We start from the raw sequence: 25,770 nt of genomic DNA, 5'->3' as shown, positions 1-25,770 counted from the left end.
AACTGGAGTAACTGGCGCAGTGATGAAGGTCAGTAAAACTGCTTATCTTGGTATTTTTCCAGTGATATTCTGAATTATGAACAGCTTAATTTTGTTTTATTTTTTTTACGGCACAAACTTGAATAAATGCATGGATAGAAAGCGTTGTAAGAGTGTGTTCTGTGTGTTTTCTTGAAGACTCTGACAGTTCTCGTGAGCTCCAGGTGCACGCGCCTGATGCTGTGCGCGTGCCTGGTGCTGTGCGGGTGCCTGGCCGTGCGCGCGGACTGCGGTGGAAACTGCGCGTTCTGTTCGCGGCAACTCAACATAAACTCGATAGTAAGTCTATTGTTGTACACACACACACACACACACACACACAGAGAGAGAGAGAGAGAGAGAGAGAGAGAGAGAGAGAGAGAGAGATGAGTAAAATCACCTAGATGAAGAAAACGGGATGAGAGTACAGACTAGGCTACTTGTTTGAAAGTCTTTTAAAAGTGTAAAGATAACCAAGTGCTATTTTTTTTATATAAGCAATTATTTTCTTAATGTTACATTTGCTTAACTAACACAAATAAACGATTTCATTCATTCTTGCAATTCTCTAAAGCTAATAGGCTACATGTTGTAGATCCCTATCAAATTATCAAACAATATTGCTTGGAGGCAAAAGTCGGTCAGTTTTTATTAAAAAAAGCTATATTCATATGTATAGTCTGTACAGTAATCTAAACGCTATTTAGATAAACAGCCGAGAATCGCGACGAACTGTGAGATTGTGTGACATCAACCTCCCCATAAAAATGCGTCAATATTCAACAATTAATAAACCTCTATGGATCAAAATAATTGTTGGCGTGTGATCAGGTAATCGATGAGAGCATTTATAGCTGGAGAAATGACACTTTCTAACAGTTTCTCATGTTAGGAAACGAATGTAAAACAGGAGAATATTCTCTCAGATGAAGCGAAGTTTGGTCCGATTGGGGTTTAGTATCGCTGTTTTTGGGTTATGTTAAATTACCCTTTTTATATATAATTTTTCAGCCTTCAGTCTTTTGATATAAACCATGTTATATGGTGCTATAGATAATGCCTACAAACATATGATCCAAACTAAAGAGTGGGTACGAAGATGACAGATATGATAATAATTCAGCTGAATAAATAAATAAATAAAACTTTGACATTATATTTAACCTCATGTGTTTTCAGTTCTTTATGCTGTTATTTATTTTATTCATTGAGACACACACACACACACACACACACACACACACACACACACACACACACACACACACACACACACACACACACACACACACACACACACACTATGAAACTTCATCTGTCAAACTCCAACAAGGATTTTGTTTAGTCTTTTTGGAGCTTAGTTTCATTATGACATTGTATTAGTGAAAATGGGAGTGAATTTATCATTTTTGGTTGAATGACGTGTTCATGTCAGTTTAGCAACATGTCAGAGAATTGAATAACACACTTGTGTGTGTGTCCTGTTCTTTGTGCTCTTGTTCTGTCGTGAATGTTTAGTTTGTAGTTCCTGTTTTCCAGGTTATTCCCTGAATGTGTGTGTTAGTGTTTGTTCATTTACCCAGTGTGTATTTAAGCCGTGTTCGTGTGTCATGCGACTCGTGTCTGCTACAGACTGTGCGACTTCTGCAATCCTATAAAATCATCATTACTAATCACTGTACGACACGAATAGTACACTTGTCACGCGCAGCTGTAGTAGTTAAAGAAGAGAGAACCAAACAAAGCAGTAAATGTTTCGGTTCTTGTGCTTAACTTGCAACGGGTGATTTGCTACTTTTCTTCTCCTATCCTTCCAAACGAATATCCTGTAATGACCGAACCCATTCATCCGCGGTTTAACACTGAAGGTCCGGGTTTACTAATTTCCCGCGTTGAGTGCGAGAGCCTTTCAAATGGATCTGTGGATTTTGTTTTCAAGTCACTGCACATGCGCAGTTGTGCGCGCCGACACAAAAATCCCGCGGATGATCCTGATGACGGGGCTGCCCCCTAATAGAAGAGGTTTGGTAACAAACTTTTATAAGTCGGTTCATCTATCCATCATAAAAATGCATCTATCCATCCATCATAAAAGTGCATCTATCCATCCATCATAAAAGTGCATCTATCCATCATAAAAGTGCATCTGTCCATCATAAAAGTACATATATCCATCATAAAAGTGCATCTATCCATCATAAAAGTGCATCTATCCATCATAAAAGTGCATCTGTCCATCATAAAAGTGCATCTATCCATCATAAAAGTGCATCTGTCCATCATAAAAGTACATCTATCCATCATAAAAGTGCATCTATCCATCATAAAAGTGCATCTATCCATCATAAAAGTGCATCTGTCCATCATAAAAGTGCATCTGTCCATCATAAAAGTGCATCTATCCATCATAAAAGTACATCTATCCATCATAAAAGTGCATCTATCCATCATAAAAGTGCATCTATCCATCATAAAAGTGCATCTGTCCATCATAAAAGTGCATCTATCCATCATAAAAGTGCATCTGTCCATCATAAAAGTACATCTATCCATCATAAAAGTGCATCTATCCATCATAAAAGTGCATCTGTCCATCATAAAAGTGCATCTATCCATCATAAAAGTGCATCTATCCATCATAAAAGTGCATCTGTCCATCATAAAAGTGCATCTGTCCATCATAAAAGTGCATCTGTCCATCATAAAAGTGCATCTATCCATCATAAAAGTGCATCTATCCATCATAAAAGTGCATCTATCCATCATAAAGTGCATCTGTCCATCATAAAAGTGCATCTATCCATCATAAAAGTGCATCTATCCATCATAAAAGTGCATCTATCCATCATAAAGTGCATCTGTCCATCATAAAAGTGCATTTGTCCATCATAAAAGTGCATCTGTCCATCATAAAAGTGCATCTGTCCATCATAAAAGTGCATCTATCCATCATAAAAGTGCATCTATCCATCATAAAAGTGCATCTATCCATCATAAAGTGCATCTGTCCATCATAAAAGTGCATCTGTCCATCATAAAAGTGCATCTATCCATCATAAAAGTGCATCTATCCATCATAAAAGTGCATTTGTCCATCATAAAAGTGCATCTGTCCATCATAAAAGTGCATCTGTCCATAATAAAAGTGCATCTGTCCATCATAAAAGTGCATCTATCCATCATAAAAGTGCATCTATCCATCATAAAAGTGCATCTGTCCATCATAAAAGTGCATTTGTCCATCATAAAAGTGCATCTGTCCATCATAAAAGTGCATCTGTCCATCATAAAAGTGCATCTGTCCATAATAAAAGTGCATCTGTCCATCATAAAAGTGCATCTATCCATCATAAAAGTGCATCTATCCATCATAAAAGTGCATCTATCCATCATAAAGTGCATCTGTCCATCATAAAAGTGCATTTGTCCATCATAAAAGTGCATCTGTCCATCATAAAAGTGCATCTGTCCATAATAAAAGTGCATCTGTCCATCATAAAAGTGCATCTATCCATCATAAAAGTGCATCTGTCCATCATAAAGTGCATCTGTCCATCATAAAAGTGCATCTGTCCATCATAAAAGTGCATCTGTCCATCATAAAAGTGCATCTATCCATCATAAAAGTTCATCTGTCCATCATAAAAGTGCATCTATCATCATAAAAGTGCATCTGTCCATCATAAAAGTGCATCTGTCCATCATAAAAGTGCATCTGTCCATCATAAAAGTGCATCTGTCCATCATAAAAGTGCATCCGTCCATCATAAAAGTGTATTTATCATCATAAAAGTGCATCTATCCATCATAAAAGTTCATCTGTCCATCATAAAAGTGCATCTATCATCATAAAAGTGCATCTATCCATCATAAAAGTTCATCTGTCCATCATAAAAGTGCATCTATCATCATAAAAGTGCTCCACAGGCTCTGCGGGGGTTAATAAAGTCCTTCTGAAGTGAAACCATGTAAGAAAATATTTAAAACTTTATAAAGTAAAATAACTAGCTTCTGGCTAAATGAACATACGGATTCGACTTATGCGAGTAATGTGACGCACTGCAGATATTTATGTAGGCTACCATAAAAATATCATTAAATCGCATTTAAAAAGTACAACAAAATCCCCTAAAAACACAAAAGTACATTCATTTTATTGAAATGAAAAAATTCATTTCGGTAATTTTTGACCGACATGCTCTTCGCACCGGGATCTTGCTTTTACCAAAAGTTACAGTAATACAGTTTTTTTTCAGTCGCTAACAAGCGTTTGTCCAACCAGTTGTTACATTTTCAAAACTCTAAACACAATTAGCACAGCATCGGTCTATTGTGGCCATACCATTCACACATTTCATGTCGTTTTCACACAATATGCAGTCAGTGAACACATTTCCACAATGCTTACATTTTCTTAACAGACAAGATATACCTCCCAACAAAATTATGGATTGTTTTTGTAGTATTTACAAATGTTAACACACACCATCCCACAATAGCAAAAACAATATTCCAAACCTTAGATACAGTATAAAAACATCTGCTTCTGCAATTATATCAGTTCAAAAACAATATATCTCAGCTGATTATAAACAAACAATTGAATAATTGACACACCGTAGCTGATTTATGTTGGGTAAATTGGGCCAACCATAGCTGATTCCAGTCTGGCTTATACTCAGTAGCAGGGGTTATTTTTTTCTATTACATTGACACTTATACAGTAAACGGAGGACTTTGAGAAGTTATGTTTTTGGACACAGAAATAGAAAAAGACAAACACTGTAATGTCTGGACGAGAAAGAGTAAGAGCAAGGGGCCCAGGGAGAAGAGCAGGCCCAGTGAGAGATGCAGTGAGAGATGCAGTGAGAGGTGCAGTGAGAGGTGCAGTGAGAGGTGCAGTGAGAGGTGCAGTGAGAGGTGCAGTGAGAGGTGCAGGTGCAGTGAGAGGTCCAGTGAGAGATGCAGTGAGAGATGCAGGTGCAGTGAGAGGTGCAGTGAGAGGTGCAGTGAGAGGTCCAGTGAGAGATGCAGTGAGAGGTGCAGGTGCAGTGAGAGGTGCAGTGAGAGGTGCAGTGAGAGGTGCAGTGAGAGATGCAGTGAGAGATGCAGTGAGAGATGCAGTGAGAGGTGCAGGTGCAGTGAGAGGTCCAGTGAGAGGTGCAGTGAGAGGTGCAGGTGCAGTGAGAGGTGCAGTGAGAGGTGCAGTGAGAGGTGCAGTGAGAGATGCAGTGAGAGGTGCAGTGAGAGATGCAGTGAGAGGTGCAGTGAGAGATGCAGTGAGAGATGTAGTGAGAGATGCAGTGAGAGGTACAGTGAGAGGTGCAGTGAGAGGTGCAGTGAGAGATGCAGTGAGAGGAGCAGGGCCAGGGAGAAGAAATGGCCCAGTGAGATATGCACTGAGAGATGCACTGAGAGGTGCAGTGAGAGGTGCAGTGAGAGGAGCAGTGAGAGGTGCAGTGAGAGGTGCAGTGAGAGGTGCAGTGAGAGATGCAGTGAGAGATGCAGTGAGAGGTGCAGTGAGAGATGCAGTGAGAGGTGCAGTAAGAGTTGCAGTGAGAGATGCAGTGAGAGGTGCAGTGAGAGGTGCAGGTGCAGTGAGAGATGCAGTGAGAGGTGCAGGTGCAGTGAGAAGTGCAGGTGCAGTGAGAGGTGCAGTGAGAGATGCAGTGAGAGGTGCAGGTGCAGTGAGAGATGCAGTGAGAGGTGCAGTAAGAGTTGCAGTGAGAGATGCAGTGAGAGGTGCAGTGAGAGGTGCAGGTGCAGTGAGAGATGCAGTGAGAGGTGCAGGTGCAGTGAGAAGTGCAGGTGCAGTGAGAGGTGCAGTGAGAGATGCAGTGAGAGGTGCAGGTGCAGTGAGAGATGCAGTGAGAGGTGCAGGGCCAGGGAGAAGAGCAGGAGAGGGCAAGGTAGAGGTGTAAGAATGAGTGGTGGTGGCATTCCAAGGGCTGCAAGAACAGTAGTCAGTGATGAAATTGCCACTATCATTGACCATGTAATCAACCACGGTCTTTCACTAAGAGAGGCTGGTAAACAGTAAAGGGAAAAAAATGATTTGCTTTTTACTGGAATGCTTTTGAATGTGAACATTACAGTACATGTGGACATAAAGTTCCTAACCAAGACATTTAGTGTAAAAACGGTGGATTGTATGTTTTGCATGCAAATACCTGTAAAACTGAAACACAAAAGTCTATGAAGTTTTTGTAATGTCAACAATAGCCAGTATTTTGAAACCTGGTGTACTGTGATTGACTGCATGTACCTTGTGAAGTGAAAACAAGTGTTATTCTTTGACAGAATAATTTCATTCTGAGTCAGATTTCCAGTGTTTTGGTAAAGTTAGTGTGTGCAGAGAAAGATGTGTTCTATTTTGAAATGAAGAGTTAGTATATATTTAACAAAATGTGTTTTTGAGAAGAAAGCTATCCATTTGGCCAATTGTGTTTTGTAGGTGTGAGTCTGTGTTAAGAGTTTAGAAAAAGTATCTGAAGTATGTGTAAGCGCTTGTTAGCGATTGAAAAAAACTGTAATTTGTGTGTGTGTGTGTGTGTGTGTGTGTGTGTGTGTGTGTGTGTGTGTGTGTGTGTGTGTTGGAGAGAGTAAGGTATTTTGTTAAAATGTCACTCAGTATTAGTGTTTCCATGGTTTCCCACAAGCTTAGCTCAAGCTGTACACCTACTCATCCCGCTATCATCCCAAACACACGCTCATTTGCATATTTACATATATATATGCTGAGGGGGGGGGGGCACTGTTCCAGATCCTCACTTTAAAGGGCAATTAATTTCTCAGGCTGTTGTTTCTCATTGACTATCTTTCACAGGAGTGTGTGTCGGAGTGTGCGGAGCGCAGGGATTCAGGAAACTCTTGGCGTTTGTGCAAACACTTGATGCTGAGAGACGATAACACTCCTGGATCTGCTGAAAATGAACAACAGCATCATGTGGACAGACGATATGAAGGCTTTATGAAGCGTTATGGAGGTTTTATGAAGCGTTATGGAGGATTCATGAAGAAGACGGCGGAGATCTACGGGATGGAGCCGGAACAAGCGATCCTGAGCAATGATGAAGCAGAAGCGACAGATGAAGAGGGGAGGGAGAAGCGTTACGGGGGGTTCATGAAGAGGGGTGGGGGGGGGAGAGAGTTACACAAGCGTTACGGGGGGTTCATGAGGCGTGTTGGGGAACCGCAGTGGAGTAAACGCTTCCTAAAACACTCCCGAGAGGAGGAGGATGGAGATTTATCAGGGATAGAGAAGAGGTACGGTGGATTCATGGGGATTTAAGCGCCCTCGTCCACTTTCCCTCCAGGAGACATGATTAAAGGGATAGTTCACCCAAAAATGAAGATTAGCCCATCATTTAATCTCCCTCAACTCATCCTAGTGTATATGACTTTCTTCTTTCAGACGAACACAATCAGAGTTATATTAAAACTTGTCCTGGCTCTCTCAAGCTTTATAATGGCAGTGAATGGCCTATTCTGTTTTGAAGTCCATAAAAGTGCATCTGTCCATCATAAAAGTGCATCTGTCCATCATAAAAGTGCATCTGTCCATCATAAAAGTGCATCTGTCCATCATAAAAGTGCATCTATCCATCATAAAAGTGCATCTGTCCATCATAAAAGTGCATCTGTCCATCATAAAAGTGCATCTGTCCATCATAAAAGTGCATCTGTCCATCATAAAAGTGCATCTGTCCATCATAAAAGTACATCTGTCCATCATAAAAGTGCATCTATCCATCATAAAAGTGCATCTGTCCATCATAAAAGTGCATCTGTCCATCATAAAAGTGCATCTATCCATCATAAAAGTGCATCTGTCCATCATAAAAGTGCATCTGTCCATCATAAAAGTGCATCTGTCCATCATAAAAGTGCATCTGTCCATCATAAAAGTGCATCTGTCCATCATAAAAGTGCATCTGTCCATCATAAAAGTGCATCTGTCCATCATAAAAGTACATCTGTCCATCATAAAAGTGCATCTGTCCATCATAAAAGTGCATGGACATTCACTGCCATTATAAAGCTTGGAAGAGTCAGGACATTTTTTAATATAACTCTAACTGTGTTCGTCTGAAAGAAGATAGTCATATACACTAGGATGAGTTCAGGGAGAGTAAATGATGGGCTAATCTTTATTTTTGGGTGAACTATCCCTTTAAAATGCGCTCATGATGTTTTAATAAAGTGTCTGTTGTGTCCTTGTGTTCATGTGATTTACTGTGAATAAGAACGTCTTAAAAGTACATCTGAATTCACCTACATGTAAGATTGTAATAACTAATACTGTACAACAACCAGGCCTTTTTTAATCAACTCTACAAATCAGGTCTGCATGAAACATTCATTCACTTCTGCAAACTGGAGGAAATATGACAGAATGAATCTTTTGCTTGAATAAACTGCTCGAAACTGAAGCAGAATGTGTGTCTTTTAATAGAAATCAGCCTTCTCTGTGGTGAAATACAGCTTTAAATGTTGTTTATATGTGTATTTGGTGTTTTTAATACGCTTTAAGACAAACCATGTGTAAATTCATAAGTCGACAGCATTGCTGAGTATTTTCTCCTTAAAACTGCAGTGAACCAAAGACAGTCTCAAAAACACGCTTTGAAATCGCTGGTGTTTCTGACGTCACAAACTACCTTGTAACCAATCAGATCAACGTGTGATCGACAACGAGTGGATCTCTGAGTGAGTGAGTGGAGGCGGGGCTCATTTGCATATTCATAGAACCACGCGAATACTAAATGAGGCGAAGGTTCAGTTACATTAAAGATATTTTAAGACATGAATAAATTATGTTCAAGGAAAAAACTTTAAAAATATGTCATTTTGGTGATTAAAGATGAGTTTTAAGGAAATAATGAGTGACTACAGGTGGATTTTAGGAAGTTTGAGCCTCAGGATCCTCCTGGATCTAGTACATTTATTTAAAAGTTGTGCCCAGGATAACCAGCAGAGGGCACTCCAACCCAGACCATCACCACACATCCACAAACTACATTTCCCATAATCCTTTGCCCAGACTAATCAGCCATGATCACATTCCCCAACTTCACCTTGTTGAGCTCAGCCCATATAAGCCTGAGTTTCACATTCACCCGTGCGAAGTCTCGTTAGTTGTTTACACAGCGTTTTCCTGGTCTCATGTCTCTTGGTTTAGGACTTGTAGCCAGTCTCTGCATTACCCAGAAACCTGTCTGACAGGTACTTTTGACTACGTGTTTGGACTGTCCCTGTTAAATAAACTGCATTTGGATCCTCAACCTGCGTGTCTCAGAGCAGTTCGTGACTAAAGTATAGTTTGATTATACGGTTAACGATGTAAAGCACTTCTACTGTCATGAAACTCATAGAATCAAGGCAATGTGGGAAAGTTTCACAAAGATCTGTAAACATGCAAACTTCATCTCTGAGATCGGGCTTTATTTAATGTGGGAACGTGACTAAGCCCTGCAGTCGATATCTCTATCATATCTACGCCACCTCTGATCTATACCATAACCATAACCCTATAATTACTAAATAAAGTCTAATGTAGGCCTACATTTGGTAACACTTTATTTTACAGTGTCCTTGTTACATATGTTACATATACTACCATAGTAATAACAGTAAATTATGCATAATTACATGCAACTAAACCTCAAGCAAATCCTAATACCATAACCCTATAAGTACATGTTACTTATTAATATTACTCAGTACTTAAATACATAATTACACTAATGAGTGTAACCGACTTTATTTTAGTGTCTCTGTAACACGTAACATGTTCTTACTGTAATAATAACAGTAATAATGACATACTACTAAACCTAACCCTACAGTAAGTTCACGTTGGTAATTAATATTATCTATAATAACACTGTAAAGTATAACTGTATGTTTGAGTATCCTCCAAGCTGTATAATTATAATTAACTCATATCTGTAACAAAAAGTCTTGTGAGATTCAAAATATACTGTTTATTTGACTTTTGCAATAACTTAACTAACGGCTTGTTCACATCAAGAACAATACGCTTACACTTAATTTGAATGTGTTTGTGTTATAGTGTAATTATACACTTAAGTGCTGAGTAATAATAATGAACTACATGTGGTTAGGATTAGTGGCATGTTACAAAGCATTTATAGTTATTACTACAGTAACTATACGTAACAAGTGTACGAAAGACACTGTAAAATAAAGTGTCACCAACAATAACTATATCAGCATTATAACATCGTTTATTCACGTGCTGCAGTTATGATTATATCAGTTATGATTATATCAGTTATGATCATATCAGTGATTATATCAGTTATGATCATATCAGTTATGATCATATCAGTGATTATATCAGTTATGATCATATCAGTTATGATTATATCAGTTATGATTATATCAGTTATGATCATATCAGTTATGATTATATCAGTTATGATTATATCAGTTATGATTATATCAGTTATGATTATATCAGTTGTGATTATATCAGTTATGATCATATCAGTGATTATATCAGTTATGATCATATCAGTTATGATTATATCAGTTATGATTATATCAGTTATGATCATATCAGTTATGATCATATCAGTTATGATTATATCAGTTATGATTATATCAGTTATGATCATATCAGTTATGATCATATCAGTTATGATTATATCAGTTATGATTATATCAGTTATGATCATATCAGTGATTATATCAGTTATGATCATATCAGTTATGATTATATCAGTTATGATCATATCAGTTATGATTATATCAGTTATGATTATATCAGTTATGATCATATCAGTTATGATTATATCAGTTATGATTATATCAGTTATGATCATATCAGTGATTATATCAGTTATGATTATATCAGTTATGATCATATCAGTTATGATTATATCAGTTATGATTATATCAGTTATGATCATATCAGTTATGATCATATCAGTTATGATTATATCAGTTATGATTATATCAGTTATGATCATATCAGTTATGATTATATCAGTTATGATTATATCAGTTATGATCATATCAGTTATGATCATATCAGTTATGATTATATCAGTTATGATTATATCAGTTATGCTTATATCAGTTATGCTTATATCAGTTATGATTATATCAGTTATGATTATATCAGTTATGATTATATCAGTTATTTTTTCATCAGTTATGATTATATCAGTGATTATATCAGTTATGATCATATCAGTTATGATTATATCAGTTATGATTATATCAGTTATGTTTTCATCAGTTATGATTATATCAGTTATGATTATATCAGTTATGTTTTCATCAGTTATGATTATATCAGTTATGATTATATCAGTTATGATTATATCAGTTATGATCATATCAGTTATGATCATATCAGTGATTATATCAGTTATGATTATATCAGTTATGTTTTCATCAGTTATGATTATATCAGTTATGATTATATCAGTTATTTTTTCATCAGTTATTATTATATCAATTATGATTATATCAGTTATGATTATATCAGTTATGCTTATATCAGTTATGATCATATCAGTTATGATTATATCAGTTATGATTATATCAGTTATGATTATATCAGTTATTTTTTCATCAGTTATGATTATATCAGTGATTATATCAGTTATGATCATATCAGTTATGATTATATCAGTTATGATTATATCAGTTATGATTATATCAGTTATGTTTTCATCAGTTATGATTATATCAGTTATGATTATATCAGTTATTTTTTCATCAGTTATGATTATATCAGTTATGATTATATCAGTTATGTTTTCATCAGTTATGATTATATCAGTTATGATTATATCAGTTATTTTTTCATCAGTTATGATTATATCAGTTATGATTATATCAGTTATGATTATATCAGTTATGTTTTCGTCAGTCATTCATGGGAAGCGTTTTGAAAAAAGTAACTCAGATATTTTGTTGGCTGAATGTATTACTTCACTATAGTTACTTGGGAAAAAGGGAATATGATTACATAACTTGCTTAACCCCCAACACTGGTTTACCATCTAGACAATGCTGCCGTAACACTTTATTTTTAATGTGTCATTATTACAGTGTCAGTATATATTTAAGCATGGGCGTCGGATGCAAAAAAAAAAAGTGTGTGTCCTCCCCCAGAAAAATGTTACTGGAGTAAATGCCATTTCATGTTTTCTGGTGCCTTTTATTTAATCAAGTAAACTAAACTCCGATTCATGTCGTTATTTTCGTCAGTTGCGGCTCGTTGAGAAATATAATGATTCAGCAGAAATGGAGTTTAATTTATTAGGGCTTTCCTCAAGTGGAATGTTTTTGACTGACATCACTCTGGAAAGTGAACAGAAATATGCGCTAGTGGGTCCGATATCACTGGCCTTAAAAAGTGGGCGGGTCTTGTCCCACTCATATAGTACAATGGTTCCGACGCACATGTATTATAAGTACTGAGTAATATTAATAAACAACATTACTCCAGGGTTAGGATTAGGATTTGGTTGCGGTTTAGAATTATGCATAATTTACTGTGGTAAGTAGGCTATGTAAAATATGCAACACGGACACAATAGCCTACAATAAAGTGTTACCTAATGAATGCATGTCCAAATTCAGGGCCCTCACAAGTGTGCTTCATCCACGAGTCCCTGAGTCAGATGAGGATTTAACCTCGTGTTTGTCTCTAAATATAGGCACACATGGTCTAAGCTCCACCTATTCATTTCCCAGCATAATGAAACGAGCTGTGTGATTTATTCCACTTTATGGAGATCGAAGGCTAATGATAAAGGTTTAATTCACTCTTCACTGTGTTTCTCCTTTGCGCGCGTCGTCAAGGCCGGTCGCGGGCGCCAAACGGTTAAACCGAGGCCGCGCCCACAACATCCCGTTAGGACTCCGAGACTGAACTTTGTCTTCGGTAAACACGGAGTGATAACCGGACACCGGAGCGAAGGTCGAGGACAGGAACACTCGGGGAAAGGCGAAATGAACAGTTGTGTCAGTGACGCGTGAGGTAAGACACCGGCATGACGGTAGCGCGCGGATAGACCCGCTTATTACACTGAATAAAGCTGATAAAGCTGACTGTTAACGCTTTCGCCTCCAGGATCGATTCGCCTTCATCATGAACTTCCTCTTGGAGACTCTCCAGGTGCTCTTCTTGTCGCTGGTCTACACTTTAGAAGCGCTGGTTCGGTTGTTTGTCCCGGTTCGACGGAAGCGCGTGGCCGGGGAGCTGGTGCTCGTGACCGGCGCGAGCAGCGGTATCGGGCGGCTCATGGCGCTGGAGTTCGCGCGCCTGGACGCGCGTCTGGTGCTGTGGGACATCAACGAGGGCGCGCTCAAAGAGACCGCGCGCGCGATCAAAGAGGAGCTCGGGGCGCGCGCGTACACGTACACCTGCGACTGCAGCGAGCGCGAGGAGGTGTACAGGACCGCGAACCAGGTGTGATTTTTATTTAATTTTTTTATTGAATGCCAGTCACATACAAATAATAAACATAACAATAATCCAACATATAGTGTAACGTTATTAAACAAATATAGACTACAACAAATAGGAAACGAAAATAAACAGTGTAATTTAAAAATAATAATACATATAAAAAGAAAGAAAATAATATAAAAAAAACAGGTATGAAATCATCACAATAAATAGCATAAAAGCTTCACATAGAGACCTAGTGCGTTTTGCTTTACTATTTTTCAACCCAAGAAGTAACTAAATATAATTTTAATCGGCCTTTCCTTTAGCCAATTTTTATTTTTGTTTATGGTATTTCCCCATAATAATTGTGATAATCTTTGTCTATTAAAATATAACCAGGTGTAATATGGTGCACTTCGTACAGTAACATGTACAGTAACATGTACAGTAACCCTCATATGCGTACAGTGACACGTAAAGTAACCCTCATACAGGTACAGTAACACATACAGTAACCCTCGTACAGGTACAGTAGCACATACAGTAACCCTCATACACGTACAGTAACCCTCATACACGTACAGTAACCCTCATACACGTACAGTAACCCTCATGCGCATACAGTAGCGCATACAGTAACCCTCATGCGCATACAGTAGCACGTACAGTAGCCCTCATACACGTACAGTAGCGCATACAGTAACCCTCATGCGCATACAGTAGCACGTACAGTAACCCTCATACGCGTACAGTGACACGTACAGTAACCCTCATACACGTACAGTAGCACGTACAGTAACACTCATGCGCATACAGTAGCACATACAGTAACCCTCATGCGCATACAGTAGCACGTACAGCAACCCTCATACACGTACAGTAGCACGTACAGTAACACTCATGCGCATACAGTAGCACATACAGTAACCCTCATGCGCATACAGTAGCACGTACAATAACACTCATGCGCATACAGTAGCACATACAGTAACCCTCATGCGCATACAGTAGCACATACAGTAACCCTCATGCGCATACAGTAGCACATACAGTAACCCCCATGCGCATACAGTAGCACATACAGTAACCCTCATGCGCATACAGTAGCACGTACAGTAACACTCATGCGCATACAGTAGCACATACAGTAACCCTCATGCGCATACAGTAGCACATACAGTAACACTCATGCGCATACAGTAGCACATACAGTAACCCTCATACGCGTACAGTGACACGTACAGTAACCCTCATACACGTACAGTAGCACGTACAGTAACACTCATGCGCATACAGTAGCACATACAGTAACCCTCATGCGCATACAGTAGCACGTACAGCAACCCTCATACACGTACAGTAGCACGTACAGTAACACTCATGCGCATACAGTAGCACATACAGTAACCCTCATGCGCATACAGTAGCACGTACAATAACACTCATGCGCATACAGTAGCACATACAGTAACCCTCATGCGCATACAGTAGCACATACAGTAACCCTCATGCGCATACAGTAGCACATACAGTAACCCTCATGCGCATACAGTAGCACATACAGTAACCCTCATGCGCATACAGTAGCACGTACAGTAACCCTCATGCGCATACAGTAGCACATACAGTAACCCTCATGCGCATACAGTAGCACGTACAGTAACCCTCATACACGTACAGTAGCACGTACAGTAACACTCATGCGCATACAGTAGCACATACAGTAACCCTCATGCGCATACAGTAGCACATACAGTAACCCTCATGCGCATACAGTAGCACGTACAGTAACCCTCATACACGTACAGTAGCACGTACAGTAACACTCATGCGCATACAGTAGCACATACAGTAACCCTCATGCGCATACAGTAGCACGTACAATAACACTCATGCGCATACAGTAGCACATACAGTAACCCTCATGCGCATACAGTAGCACATACAGTAACCCCCATGCGCATACAGTAGCACGTACAGTAACCCTCATGCGCATACAGTAGCACGTACAATAACACTCATGCGCATACAGTAGCACATACAGTAACCCTCATGCGCATACAGTAGCACATACAGTAACCCTCATGCGCATACAGTAGCACATACAGTAACCCCCATGCGCATACAGTAGCACATACAGTAACCCTCATGCGCATACAGTAGCACGTACAGTAACACTCATACACGTACAGTTACACGTACAGTAACCCTCATGCGCATACAGTAGCACGTACAGTAACCCTCATACAGTGTTTTCAGTCGCATCAACATTTGTAATGACCATAAACATTATGATTTTTACCTAACCCTACCTTCTTTCTTTCACTCATCTGTTTATTTTCAGTTGCTACACCGTAAATGTTATTATCACACAACTTTGACTTGTTTCAGCTTAATATTATTTGTTAGTAATGGTAAAAATAATAATTAAATGACTAAATTCTTTGACACTTAAAACATTAAGGCAACTTTAAGTAAATTTAACAGGCTAAGAAGAAGTGTAATTCACGACTTGTTCCGTTTGTTTTATAAGGTGAAGCGTGAGGTTGGTGACGTCACAATTTTGATAAATAATGCAGGAATTGTTACTGGGAAAAAGTTCATGGAATGTCCTGATGCGCTGGTGGAGAAGACTATGGAGGTCAACAGCCTAGCACACTTCTGGGTATCTATCTCTCTATCACTCTATCTCTCTATCTATCTATCTCTCCGTCTATCTCTCTATCACTCTATCTCTCTCTCTATCTATCTATCTATCTATCTATCTATCTATCTATCTATCTATCTATCTATCTATCTATCTATCTATCTATCTATCTCTCTGTCTATCTATCTATCTATCTATCTATCTATCTATCTATCTATCTATCTATCTATCTATCTATCTATCTATCTATCTCTCTATCTATCTCTCTATCACTCTATCTCTCTATCTATCTCTCTATCACTCTATCTCTCTATCTATCTATCTATCTCTATCTCTATATCTATCTCTCTACCACTCTATCTCTCTATCTATCTCTCTATCACTCTATCTATCTATCTATCTATCTTTCTATCTATCTATCTATCTATCTATCTATCTATCTATCTATCTATCTATCTATCTATCTATCTATCTATCTATCTATCTATCTATCTATATATATCACTCTATCGCTCTATCTATCTCTCTATATATCTCTCTATCTGATCATGATATCCAGTCTCTCCTCTCAGATGTATAAGGCGTTCCTGCCGGCTATGATTGCTGGTAATCGAGGTCATCTGGTCAGTATAGCGAGTTCTGCTGGACTCATCGGAGTCAATGGACTGGCAGGTACAGTAGATCTTCTCAGTTTATCACTAATATCAACACTAATATCTCTTTCTCAGGAGGGAGTGTGTATTTCTCACTACATGTCCTCAGATTACTGTGTGAGTAAGTTTGTGTTGTCCTCAGATTACTGTGCGAGTAAATTTGTGTTGTCCTCAGATTACTGTGTGAGTAAATTTGTGTTGTCCTCAGATTACTGTGTGAGTAAGTTTGTGTTGTCCTCAGATTACTGTGCAAGTAAATTTGTGTTGTCCTCAGATTACTGTGTGAGTAAGTTTGTGTTGTCCTCAGATTACTGTGCAAGTAAATTTGTGTTGTCCTCAGATTACTGTGCGAGTAAATTTGTGTTGTCCTCAGATTACTGTGCGAGTAAATTTGTGTTGTCCTCAGATTACTGTGCGAGTAAATTTGTGTTGTCCTCAGATTACTGTGTGAGTAAGTTTGTGTTGTCCTCAGATTACTGTGTGAGTAAATTCGTGTTGTCCTCAGATTACTGTGCGGTAAGTTTGTGTTGTCCTCAGATTACTGTGCGGTAAATTTGTGTTGTCCTCAGATTACTGTGTGAGTAAATTTGTGTTGTCCTCAGATTACTGTGTGAGTAAGTTTGTGTTGTCCTCAGATTACTGTGCAAGTAAATTTGTGTTGTCCTCAGATTACTGTGTGAGTAAGTTTGTGTTGTCCTCAGATTACTGTGCAAGTAAATTTGTGTTGTCCTCAGATTACTGTGCGAGTAAATTTGTGTTGTCCTCAGATTACTGTGCGAGTAAATTTGTGTTGTCCTCAGATTACTGTGCGAGTAAATTTGTGTTGTCCTCAGATTACTGTGTGAGTAAGTTTGTGTTGTCCTCAGATTACTGTGTGAGTAAATTCGTGTTGTCCTCAGATTACTGTGCGGTAAGTTTGTGTTGTCCTCAGAATACTGTGCGAGTAAATTTGTGTTGTCCTCAGATTACTGTGTGAGTAAATTCGTGTTGTCCTCAGATTACTGTGCGAGTAAGTTTGTGTTGTCCTCAGATTACTGTGTGAGTAAGTTTGTGTTGTCCTCAGATTACTGTGCGAGTAAGTTTGTGTTGTCCTCAGATTACTGTGCGAGTAAATTTGTGTTGTCCTAAGATTACTGTGCGAGTAAATTTGTGTTGTCCTCAGATTACTGTGCGAGTAAGTTTGTGTTGTCCTCAGATTACTGTGCGAGTAAGTTTGTGTTGTCCTCAGATTACTGTGTGAGTAAGTTTGTGTTGTCCTCAGATTACTGTGCGAGTAAGTTTGTTTTGTCCTCAGATTACTGTGTGAGTAAGTTTGTGTTGTCCTCAGATTACTGTGCGAGTAAGTTTGTTTTGTCCTCAGATTACTGAGTGAGTAAGTTTGTGTTGTCCTCAGATTGCTGTGCGAGTAAGTTTGTGTTGTCCTCAGATTACTGTGTGAGTAAGTTTGTGTTGTCCTCAGATTACTGTGCGAGTAAGTTTGTTTTGTCCTCAGATTACTGTGCGAGTAAGTTTGTGTTGTCCTCAGATTACTGTGTGAGTAAATTTGTGTTGTCCTCAGATTACTGTGCGAGTAAATTTGTGTTGTCCTCAGATTACTGTGCGAGTAAGTTTGTGTTGTCCTCAGATTACTGTGCGAGTAAGTTTGTGTTGTCCTCAGATTACTGTGTGAGTAAATTTGTGTTGTCCTCAGATTACTGTGCGAGTAAGTTTGTGTTGTCCTCAGATTACTGTGCGAGTAAATTTGTGTTGTCCTCAGATTACTGTGCGAGTAAATTTGTGTTGTCCTCAGATTACTGTGTGAGTAAGTTTGTGTTGTCCTCAGATTACTGTGCGAGTAAGTTTGTGTTGTCCTCAGATTACTGTGCGAGTAAATTTGTGTTGTCCTCAGATTACTGTGCGAGTAAATTTGTGTTGTCCTCAGATTACTGTGCGAGTAAGTTTGTGTTGTCCTCAGATTACTGTGTGAGTAAGTTTGTGTTGTCCTCAGATTACTGTGCGAGTAAGTTTGTGTTGTCCTCAGATTACTGTGTGAGTAAGTTTGTGTTGTCCTCAGATTACTGTGTGAGTAAGTTTGTGTTGTCCTCAGATTACTGTGTGAGTAAGTTTGTGTTGTCCTCAGATTACTGTGTGAGTAAATTCGTGTTGTCCTCAGATTACTGTGCGAGTAAGTTTGTGTTGTCCTCAGATTACTGTGCGAGTAAATTTGTGTTGTCCTCAGATTACTGTGCGAGTAAATTTGTGTTGTCCTCAGATTACTGTGCGAGTAAGTTTGTGTCGTCCTCAGATTACTGTGCGAGTAAGTTTGTGTTGTCCTCAGATTACTGTGCGAGTAAATTTGTGTTGTCCTCAGATTACTGTGCGAGTAAATTTGTGTTGTCCTCAGATTACTGTGTGAGTAAGTTTGTGTTGCCCTCAGATTACTGTGCGAGTAAGTTTGTGTTGTCCTCAGATTACTGTGCGAGTAAATTTGTGTTGTCCTCAGATTACTGTGCGAGTAAATTTGTGTTGTCCTCAGATTACTGTGCGAGTAAGTTTGTGTTGTCCTCAGATTACTGTGTGAGTAAGTTTGTGTTGTCCTCAGATTACTGTGCGAGTAAGTTTGTGTTGTCCTCAGATTACTGTGTGAGTAAGTTTGTGTTGTCCTCAGATTACTGTGCGAGTAAGTTTGTGTTGTCCTCAGATTACTGTGCGAGTAAGTTTGTGTTGTCCTCAGATTACTGTGCGAGTAAGTTTGTGTTGTCCTCAGATTACTGTGCGAGTAAGTTTGTGTCGTCCTCAGATTACTGTGCGAGTAAGTTTGTGTTGTCCTCAGATTACTGTGTGAGTAAGTTTGTGTTGTCCTCAGATTACTGTGTGAGTAAGTTTTTGTTGTCCTCAGATTACTGTGCGAGTAAGTTTGTGTTGTCCTCAGATTACTGTGCGAGTAAGTTTGTGTTGTCCTCAGATTACTGTGCGAGTAAGTTTGTGTTGTCCTCAGATTACTGTGCGAGTAAATTTGTGTTGTCCTCAGATTACTGAGTGAGTAAATTTGTGTTGTCCTCAGATTACTGTGCGAGTAAATTTGTGTTGTCCTCAGATTACTGTGCGAGTAAGTTTGTGTTGTCCTCAGATTACTGTGTGAGTAAGTTTGTGTTGTCCTCAGATTACTGTGTGAGTAAATTTGTGTTGTCCTCAGATTACTTTGTGTTGTCCTCAGATTACTGTGCGAGTAACTTTGTGATGTCCTCAGATTACTGTGCGAGTAAGTTTGTGTTGTCCTCAGATTACTGTGCGTGTAAATTTGTGTTGTCCTCAGATTACTGTGTGAGTAAGTTTGTGTTGTCCTCAGATTACTGAGTGAGTAAATTTGTGTTGTCCTCAGATTACTGTGCGAGTAAATTTGTGTTGTCCTCAGATTACTGTGCGAGTAAATTTGTGTTGTCCTCAGATTACTGTGCGAGTAAATTTGTGTTGTCCTCAGATTACTGTGCGTGTAAATTTGTGTTGTCCTCAGATTACTGTGTGAGTAAGTTTGTGTTGTCCTCAGATTACTGTGTGAGTAAATTTGTGTTGTCCTCAGATTACTGTGCGAGTAAGTTTGTGTTGTCCTCAGATTACTGTGCGAGTAAATTTGTGTTGTCCTCAGATTACTGTGCGAGTAAGTTTGTGTTGTCCTCAGATTACTGTGCGAGTAAGTTTGTGTTGTCCTCAGATTACTGTGTGAGTAAATTCGTGTTGTCCTCAGATTACTGTGCGAGTAAGTTTGTGTTGTCCTCAGATTACTGTGCGAGTAAGTTTGTGTTGTCCTCAGATTACTGTGCGAGTAAGTTTATGTTGACCTCAGATTACTGAGTGAGTAAGTTTGTGTTGTCCTCAGATTACTGTGTGAGTAAATTCGTGTTGTCCTCAGATTACTGTGCGAGTAAGTTTGTGTTGTCCTCAAATTACTGAGTGAGTAAGTTTGTGTTGTCCTCAGATTACTGTGCGAGTAAGTTTGTGTTGTCCTCAGATTACTGTGTGAGTACGTTTGTGTTGTCCTCAGATTACTGTGCGAGTAAGTATGTGTTGTCCTCAGATTACTGTGTGAGTACGTTTGTGTTGTCCTCAGATTACTGAGTGAGTACGTTTGTGTTGTCCTCAGATTACTGTGCGAGTAAGTTTGTGTTGTCCTCAGATTACTGTGCGAGTAAGTTTGTGTTGTCCTCAGATTACTGTGCGAGTAAGTTTGTGTTGTCCTCAGATTACTGTGCGAGTAAGTTTGTGTTGTCCTCAGATTACTGTGCGAGTAAGTTTGTGTTGTCCTCAGATTACTGTGCGAGTAAGTTTGTGTTGTCCTCAGATTACTGTGCGAGTAAGTTTGTGTTGTCCTCAGATTACTGTGCGAGTAAGTTTGTGTTGTCCTCAGATTACTTTGTGTTGTCCTCAGATTACTGTGCGAGTAAGTTTGTGTTGTCCTCAGATTACTGTGCGAGTAAGTTTGTGTTGTCCTCAGATTACTGTGCGAGTAAGTTTGTGTTGTCCTCAGATTACTGTGCGAGTAAGTTTGTGTTGTCCTCAGATTACTGTGCGAGTAAGTTTGTGTTGTCCTCAGATTACTTTGTGTTGTCCTCAGATTACTGTGCGAGTAAGTTTGTGTTGTCCTCAGATTACTGTGCGAGTAAGTTTGTGTTGTCCTCAGATTACTGTGCGAGTAAGTTTGTGTTGTCCTCAGATTACTGTGCGAGTAAGTTTGTGTTGTCCTCAGATTACTTTGTGTTGTCCTCAGATTACTGTGCGAGTAAGTTTGTGTTGTCCTCAGATTACTGTGCGAGTAAGTTTGCCGCGGTGGGGTTTGCGGAGTCGATGGCGCTGGAGCTGATGGCTCTGGGTTGTGATGGAGTGAAGACCACCATCGTCTGCCCGTTCTTCATCAACACCGGCATGTTCGACGGCGCCAACACTAAGTAAGAAACTGCTTCTCAGAAAATAACAGAACATATTTTTCTGCATTGTTGAGCACATGAATGTTAGATGTGGATCAGTACATTAATTTAACACACTATTATCCAAAGCAGCTTGAGGAATACATGAGGAACCGTTATCTAGAACAAGAACTGATCCGCATCATGTAAGGGATAATGTAGATCCAGTCGGTTGTAATATCAGAATAAACCCCATTCAGGTGTGTGTGTGTGTGTGTGTGTGTTTGTGTGTGTGTGTGTTATCTCAGAATAAACCCCCTTCAGGTGTGTGTGTGTTATCTCAGAATAACCCCCTTCAGGTGTGTGTGTGTGTGTGTGTGTGTGTGTGTGTTTTCTCAGAATAAACCCCCTTCAGGTGTGTGTGTGTGTTATCTCAGAATAAACCTCCTTCAGGTGTGTGTGTGTGTGTGTGTGTGTGTGTGTGTGTGTGATATCTCAGAATAAACCTCCTTCAGGTGTGTGTGTGTGTGTGTTATCTCAGAATAAACCTCCTTCAGGTGTTTGTGTGTTTTATCTCAGAATAAACCTCCTTCAGGTGTGTGTGTGTGTGTTATCTCAGAATAAACCTCCTTCAGGTGTGTGTGTGTGTGATATCTCAGAATAAACCTCCTTCAGGTGTGTGTGTGTGTGTGTGATATCTCAGAATAAACCTCCTTCAGTTGTGTGTGTGTGTGTGTGTGTGTGTGTGTTATCTCAGAATAAACCCCCTTCAGGTGTGTGTGTGTGTTATCTCAGAATAAACCTCCTTCAGGTGTGTGTGTGTGTTATCTCAGAATAAACCTCCTTCAGGTGTGTGTGTGTGTGTGATATCTCAGAATAAACCTCCTTCAGGTGTGTGTGTGTGTGTGTGTGTGATATCTCAGAATAAACCTCCTTCAGTTGTGTGTGTGTGTGTGTGTGTGTGTGTTATCTCAGAATAAACCCCCTTCAGGTGTGTGTGTGTGTTATCTCAGAATAAACCTCCTTCAGGTGTGTGTGTGTGTGTGTGTGTGTTATCTCAGAATAAACTCCCTTCAGGTGTGTGTGTGTGTTATCTCAGAATAAACCTCCTTCAGGTGTGTGTGTGTGTGTGTTATCTCAGAATAAACACCCTTCAGGTGTGTGTGTGTGTGTGTGTGTGATATCTCAGAATAAACCTCCTTCAGTTGTGTGTGTGTGTGTGTGTGTGTGTGTGTGTGTTATCTCAGAATAAACCCCCTTCAGGTGTGTGTGTGTGTTATCTCAGAATAAACCCCCTTCAGGTGTGTGTGTGTGTGTGTGTGTGATATCTCAGAATAAACCTCCTTCAGCTGTGTGTGTGGTTGTGTTATCTCAGAATAAACCTCCTTCAGCTGTGTGTGTGGTTGTGTTATCTCAGAATAAACCCCCTTCAGGTGTGTGTGTGTGTGTGTGTGTGTATATATGTGTATATATAGTTTGTACAGTGTAAAAACCATTACATGTGTGTGTGTGTGTGTGTGTGTGTGTGTGTGTGTGTGTGTGTGTGTGTGTGTGTGTGTGTGTGTGTGTGTGTGTGTGTTGCAGATTTCCCAGACTCATGCCTGTTCTTGAGCCGGATTATGCGTGCAGGAAGATTGTGGACGCGGTCCGCCGGGATCAGGTGTATCTCTACATGCCTCGAAGCCTGTACATCGCCATCGCTCTGAAGAAGTGAGTGTTACACTTCTGCTTCAGTTCACATTTCACTCTTATAAAACACACTTTACGGTTCCATACTACGGTGGGCGAGAGAGCTCAATGTGCTGCGACTGAAGAAAACGCATGCAAATAGAAAAAAAACGCCTGCAAATTAAGAAAACATCGGTTTCACAACATGCGTGTGCTCCAAATACTCACAACACAACCAAATACAGAAACTCTGCAAATAACACAAACCACAACGGAAACGTTTCCGGGGGAACCAAATAAGTGACGAACACGTGCTTATTGCTCGTGAGCATCCCTATTCCCTACTCCCTTCGAAGGGCAGACGGCAGAGCTCTTCAAGTGCGACTCCGGAGTGAGCATGACACTAGTGTGCCATTATGTAGACGTTTGGAACGCACTTGATGAAGGGAGCAACGAGAGACAACGTAATTTTCAACTGGGATGTTCCCATGACAACGCAGCACGTTTTTTAAAAAATCTTTATTAAATCTTAACGATACAAATAGTAAGAACATATAAATAGACTCAATAATACAGCAAACAAAATATTAAACAAGAACAGAGCCAGGGGGAGTTTCAAATAAATATATATTAAAGATAGAGCATAACTGAATGGTTTTAGCAGCCGCCTTATTTTTTGAATCATAGATGGGTCTGATGTACTGTTCCGCCTCCTTACCAAAAGCAATAAAGGAAGGTTTACATTACTAAATTTGGCTTTGTGAATATGATATTTCCCTAAAATGATCAATAGATTAATTAGGTATATTTCTTTCTGTTTTTTACATCAGCTGAGCTGTTCTGGCCACAGAAATATAATAATGCTGTTAACATAACGGTTGCAAATAAATTAATTTTTTTTTTTTTATTAAAATATGCGTTATATATCTGTGTGTCAGTGTCTCAACTTTAAAACTTTGGACCCTACATTCCCTCACATTTCTTATGAAACTTTTCTTTATGAAAATTTAAACATAACATGAAAGTATTTGTACAGTGTAACTGATGTATAGATTAATATCTTTTCTTAATGTTCTTCTTTTTTATTTATTTATTTTAGTTTTCGGCTCATTGTTCTTTTCTCATTTGTATTCTGATGACATTGAACATATTGTTGATACACATTTTGTATATTGTATACAATTTGTATGTCATAAAAATGTAATCTCTGTATGTTTTCCGAAAAAAATAAAAAATAAAGTTAAAATAAATAAAGTAGAATTTTGAGCAATAAGCACGTCCCAGCCGGGTTCGTCACTTATTTGGATATCACTTAATAAACGCTGGATGGAAACGCCAAGATGCGCATAAATTCTCATAAAAATGTGTTTTTTACAACATACATTTACACCTGACTCGTATTCTGTCAAACCATTAAAATTATGAATCTAATTTATTACATGATGATTTAAAGTCATTATTGAGTCAGATGAAACAAGCATTGAATAGACATCACACAAAAAAAAACTTTAGAAAGAAATATTTTGATTCAACATTGAATTTATTACAATTTTGAGGCTACAGCGAGGTCATAACATTGTTTTTCAGAATCTGGATCTGAAGTGGCATTTAGGTATATTTACACAGACTATCAATGAATATGAATGAAACATGAAATAATACTCTAAATACGAAACTAAAACCACTAAGCCAGTCTTAATGAGTGAGTCATTAAATCATTCATTCAACCGATTCATTCAAACTGCTGATTCGTTCGAGAACGAAGCAATTGACCGTCTTTATGAATGAGTCACTGAATCAATGACTCACTGAACTCGATTCGCTCAAAGACTCGCAACAGTTCTGCCGTGGCTTCGTTTGTTTCATTGGTAAAATTGAGCACAAACAGACAGCATTGTGTCTAAAATGTAACAATGTTTATTGAACTGTTGTATAAAGTTAATTTCTCTAAACTATATCATATGATATAAATATATTTTTCTGTCATATCTGTAGCGTTTTAACTGCTTTCTGAAAACAGTGTAATTTGTGTGTGTGTTACTTTGGTGTGCTTGTATAACAGTTGCTTTTCCTCCGTCACACAGTTTTCTGCCCACTAAGATCGGTGTGCTGTTGGGCGGATATCTGGGAGCGTTCAACTTCATGGCTAAGTTCAAAGGTCATGGGAAAAAGAGCGATTAATTTCCACGAGAGAGAGAGAGAGAGAGAGAGAGAGAGAGAGAGAGAGAGAGAGAGAGAGAGAGAGAGAGAGGAGAGACAGAGAGAGAGAGAGAGAGAGAGAGAGAGAGACAGAGAGAGAGAGAGAGAGAGAGAGAGAGAGAGAGAGAGAGAGAGAGAGAGAGAGAGAGACAGAGACAGAGAGAGAGAGAGAGAGAGAAAGAGAGAGAGACAGAGACAGAGAGAGAGAGAGAGAGACAGAGACAGAGAGAGAGAGAGAGAGAGAAAGAGAGAGAGACAGAGACAGAG

The 25,770-nt window shown here is 39.0% G+C and overlaps 2 protein-coding genes across 2 annotated transcripts; both read left to right on the top strand.

Moving 5' to 3' along the window:
* Positions 1-215: 215 nt before the first annotated feature.
* On the top strand, positions 216-7,419 carry penkb (proenkephalin b). The gene is made up of 2 exons (XM_077237965.1): positions 216-318; positions 6,845-7,419. The coding sequence occupies exons 1-2, from the start codon at positions 217-219 to the stop codon at positions 7,307-7,309; spliced, it is 567 nt and encodes a 188-aa protein (XP_077094080.1). The 5' UTR covers position 216; the 3' UTR covers positions 7,310-7,419.
* Positions 7,420-12,757: 5,338 nt separating this feature from the next.
* On the top strand, positions 12,758-25,555 carry sdr16c5b (short chain dehydrogenase/reductase family 16C, member 5b). Its single transcript, XM_077237946.1, has 7 exons — positions 12,758-13,042; positions 13,136-13,474; positions 15,990-16,121; positions 16,676-16,775; positions 21,534-21,678; positions 23,221-23,346; positions 25,389-25,555. Exons 2-7 carry the CDS (start codon positions 13,154-13,156, stop codon positions 25,483-25,485), a joined length of 921 nt encoding a protein of 306 aa, XP_077094061.1. The 5' UTR covers positions 12,758-13,042; positions 13,136-13,153; the 3' UTR covers positions 25,486-25,555.
* The last annotated feature ends 215 nt before the right edge of the window (positions 25,556-25,770 follow it).

This window comes from Siphateles boraxobius, unplaced genomic scaffold (assembly GCF_051911475.1).
Source record: "Siphateles boraxobius isolate OS27281-9 unplaced genomic scaffold, OSU_SipBor_1 214, whole genome shotgun sequence".
Taxonomy (NCBI): domain Eukaryota; kingdom Metazoa; phylum Chordata; class Actinopteri; order Cypriniformes; family Leuciscidae; genus Siphateles; species Siphateles boraxobius.
This window is presented reverse-complemented; position numbering and strand designations above follow the sequence as displayed.

Excerpts from the sequence above, each read along its gene's own strand:
- penkb (XM_077237965.1), top strand. The coding sequence starts at position 217 with ATGCTGTGCGCGTGCCTGGTGCTGTGCGGGTGCCTGGCCGTGCGCGCG. Across the intron at positions 319-6,844 it reads AACTCAACATAAACTCGATA|GAGTGTGTGTCGGAGTGTGC; the intron begins GTAAGTCTATTG and ends TATCTTTCACAG.
- sdr16c5b (XM_077237946.1), top strand. The coding sequence starts at position 13,154 with ATGAACTTCCTCTTGGAGACTCTCCAGGTGCTCTTCTTGTCGCTGGTC. Across the intron at positions 16,122-16,675 it reads ACAGCCTAGCACACTTCTGG|ATGTATAAGGCGTTCCTGCC; the intron begins GTATCTATCTCT and ends CTCTCCTCTCAG. Across the intron at positions 23,347-25,388 it reads ATCGCCATCGCTCTGAAGAA|TTTTCTGCCCACTAAGATCG; the intron begins GTGAGTGTTACA and ends TCCGTCACACAG.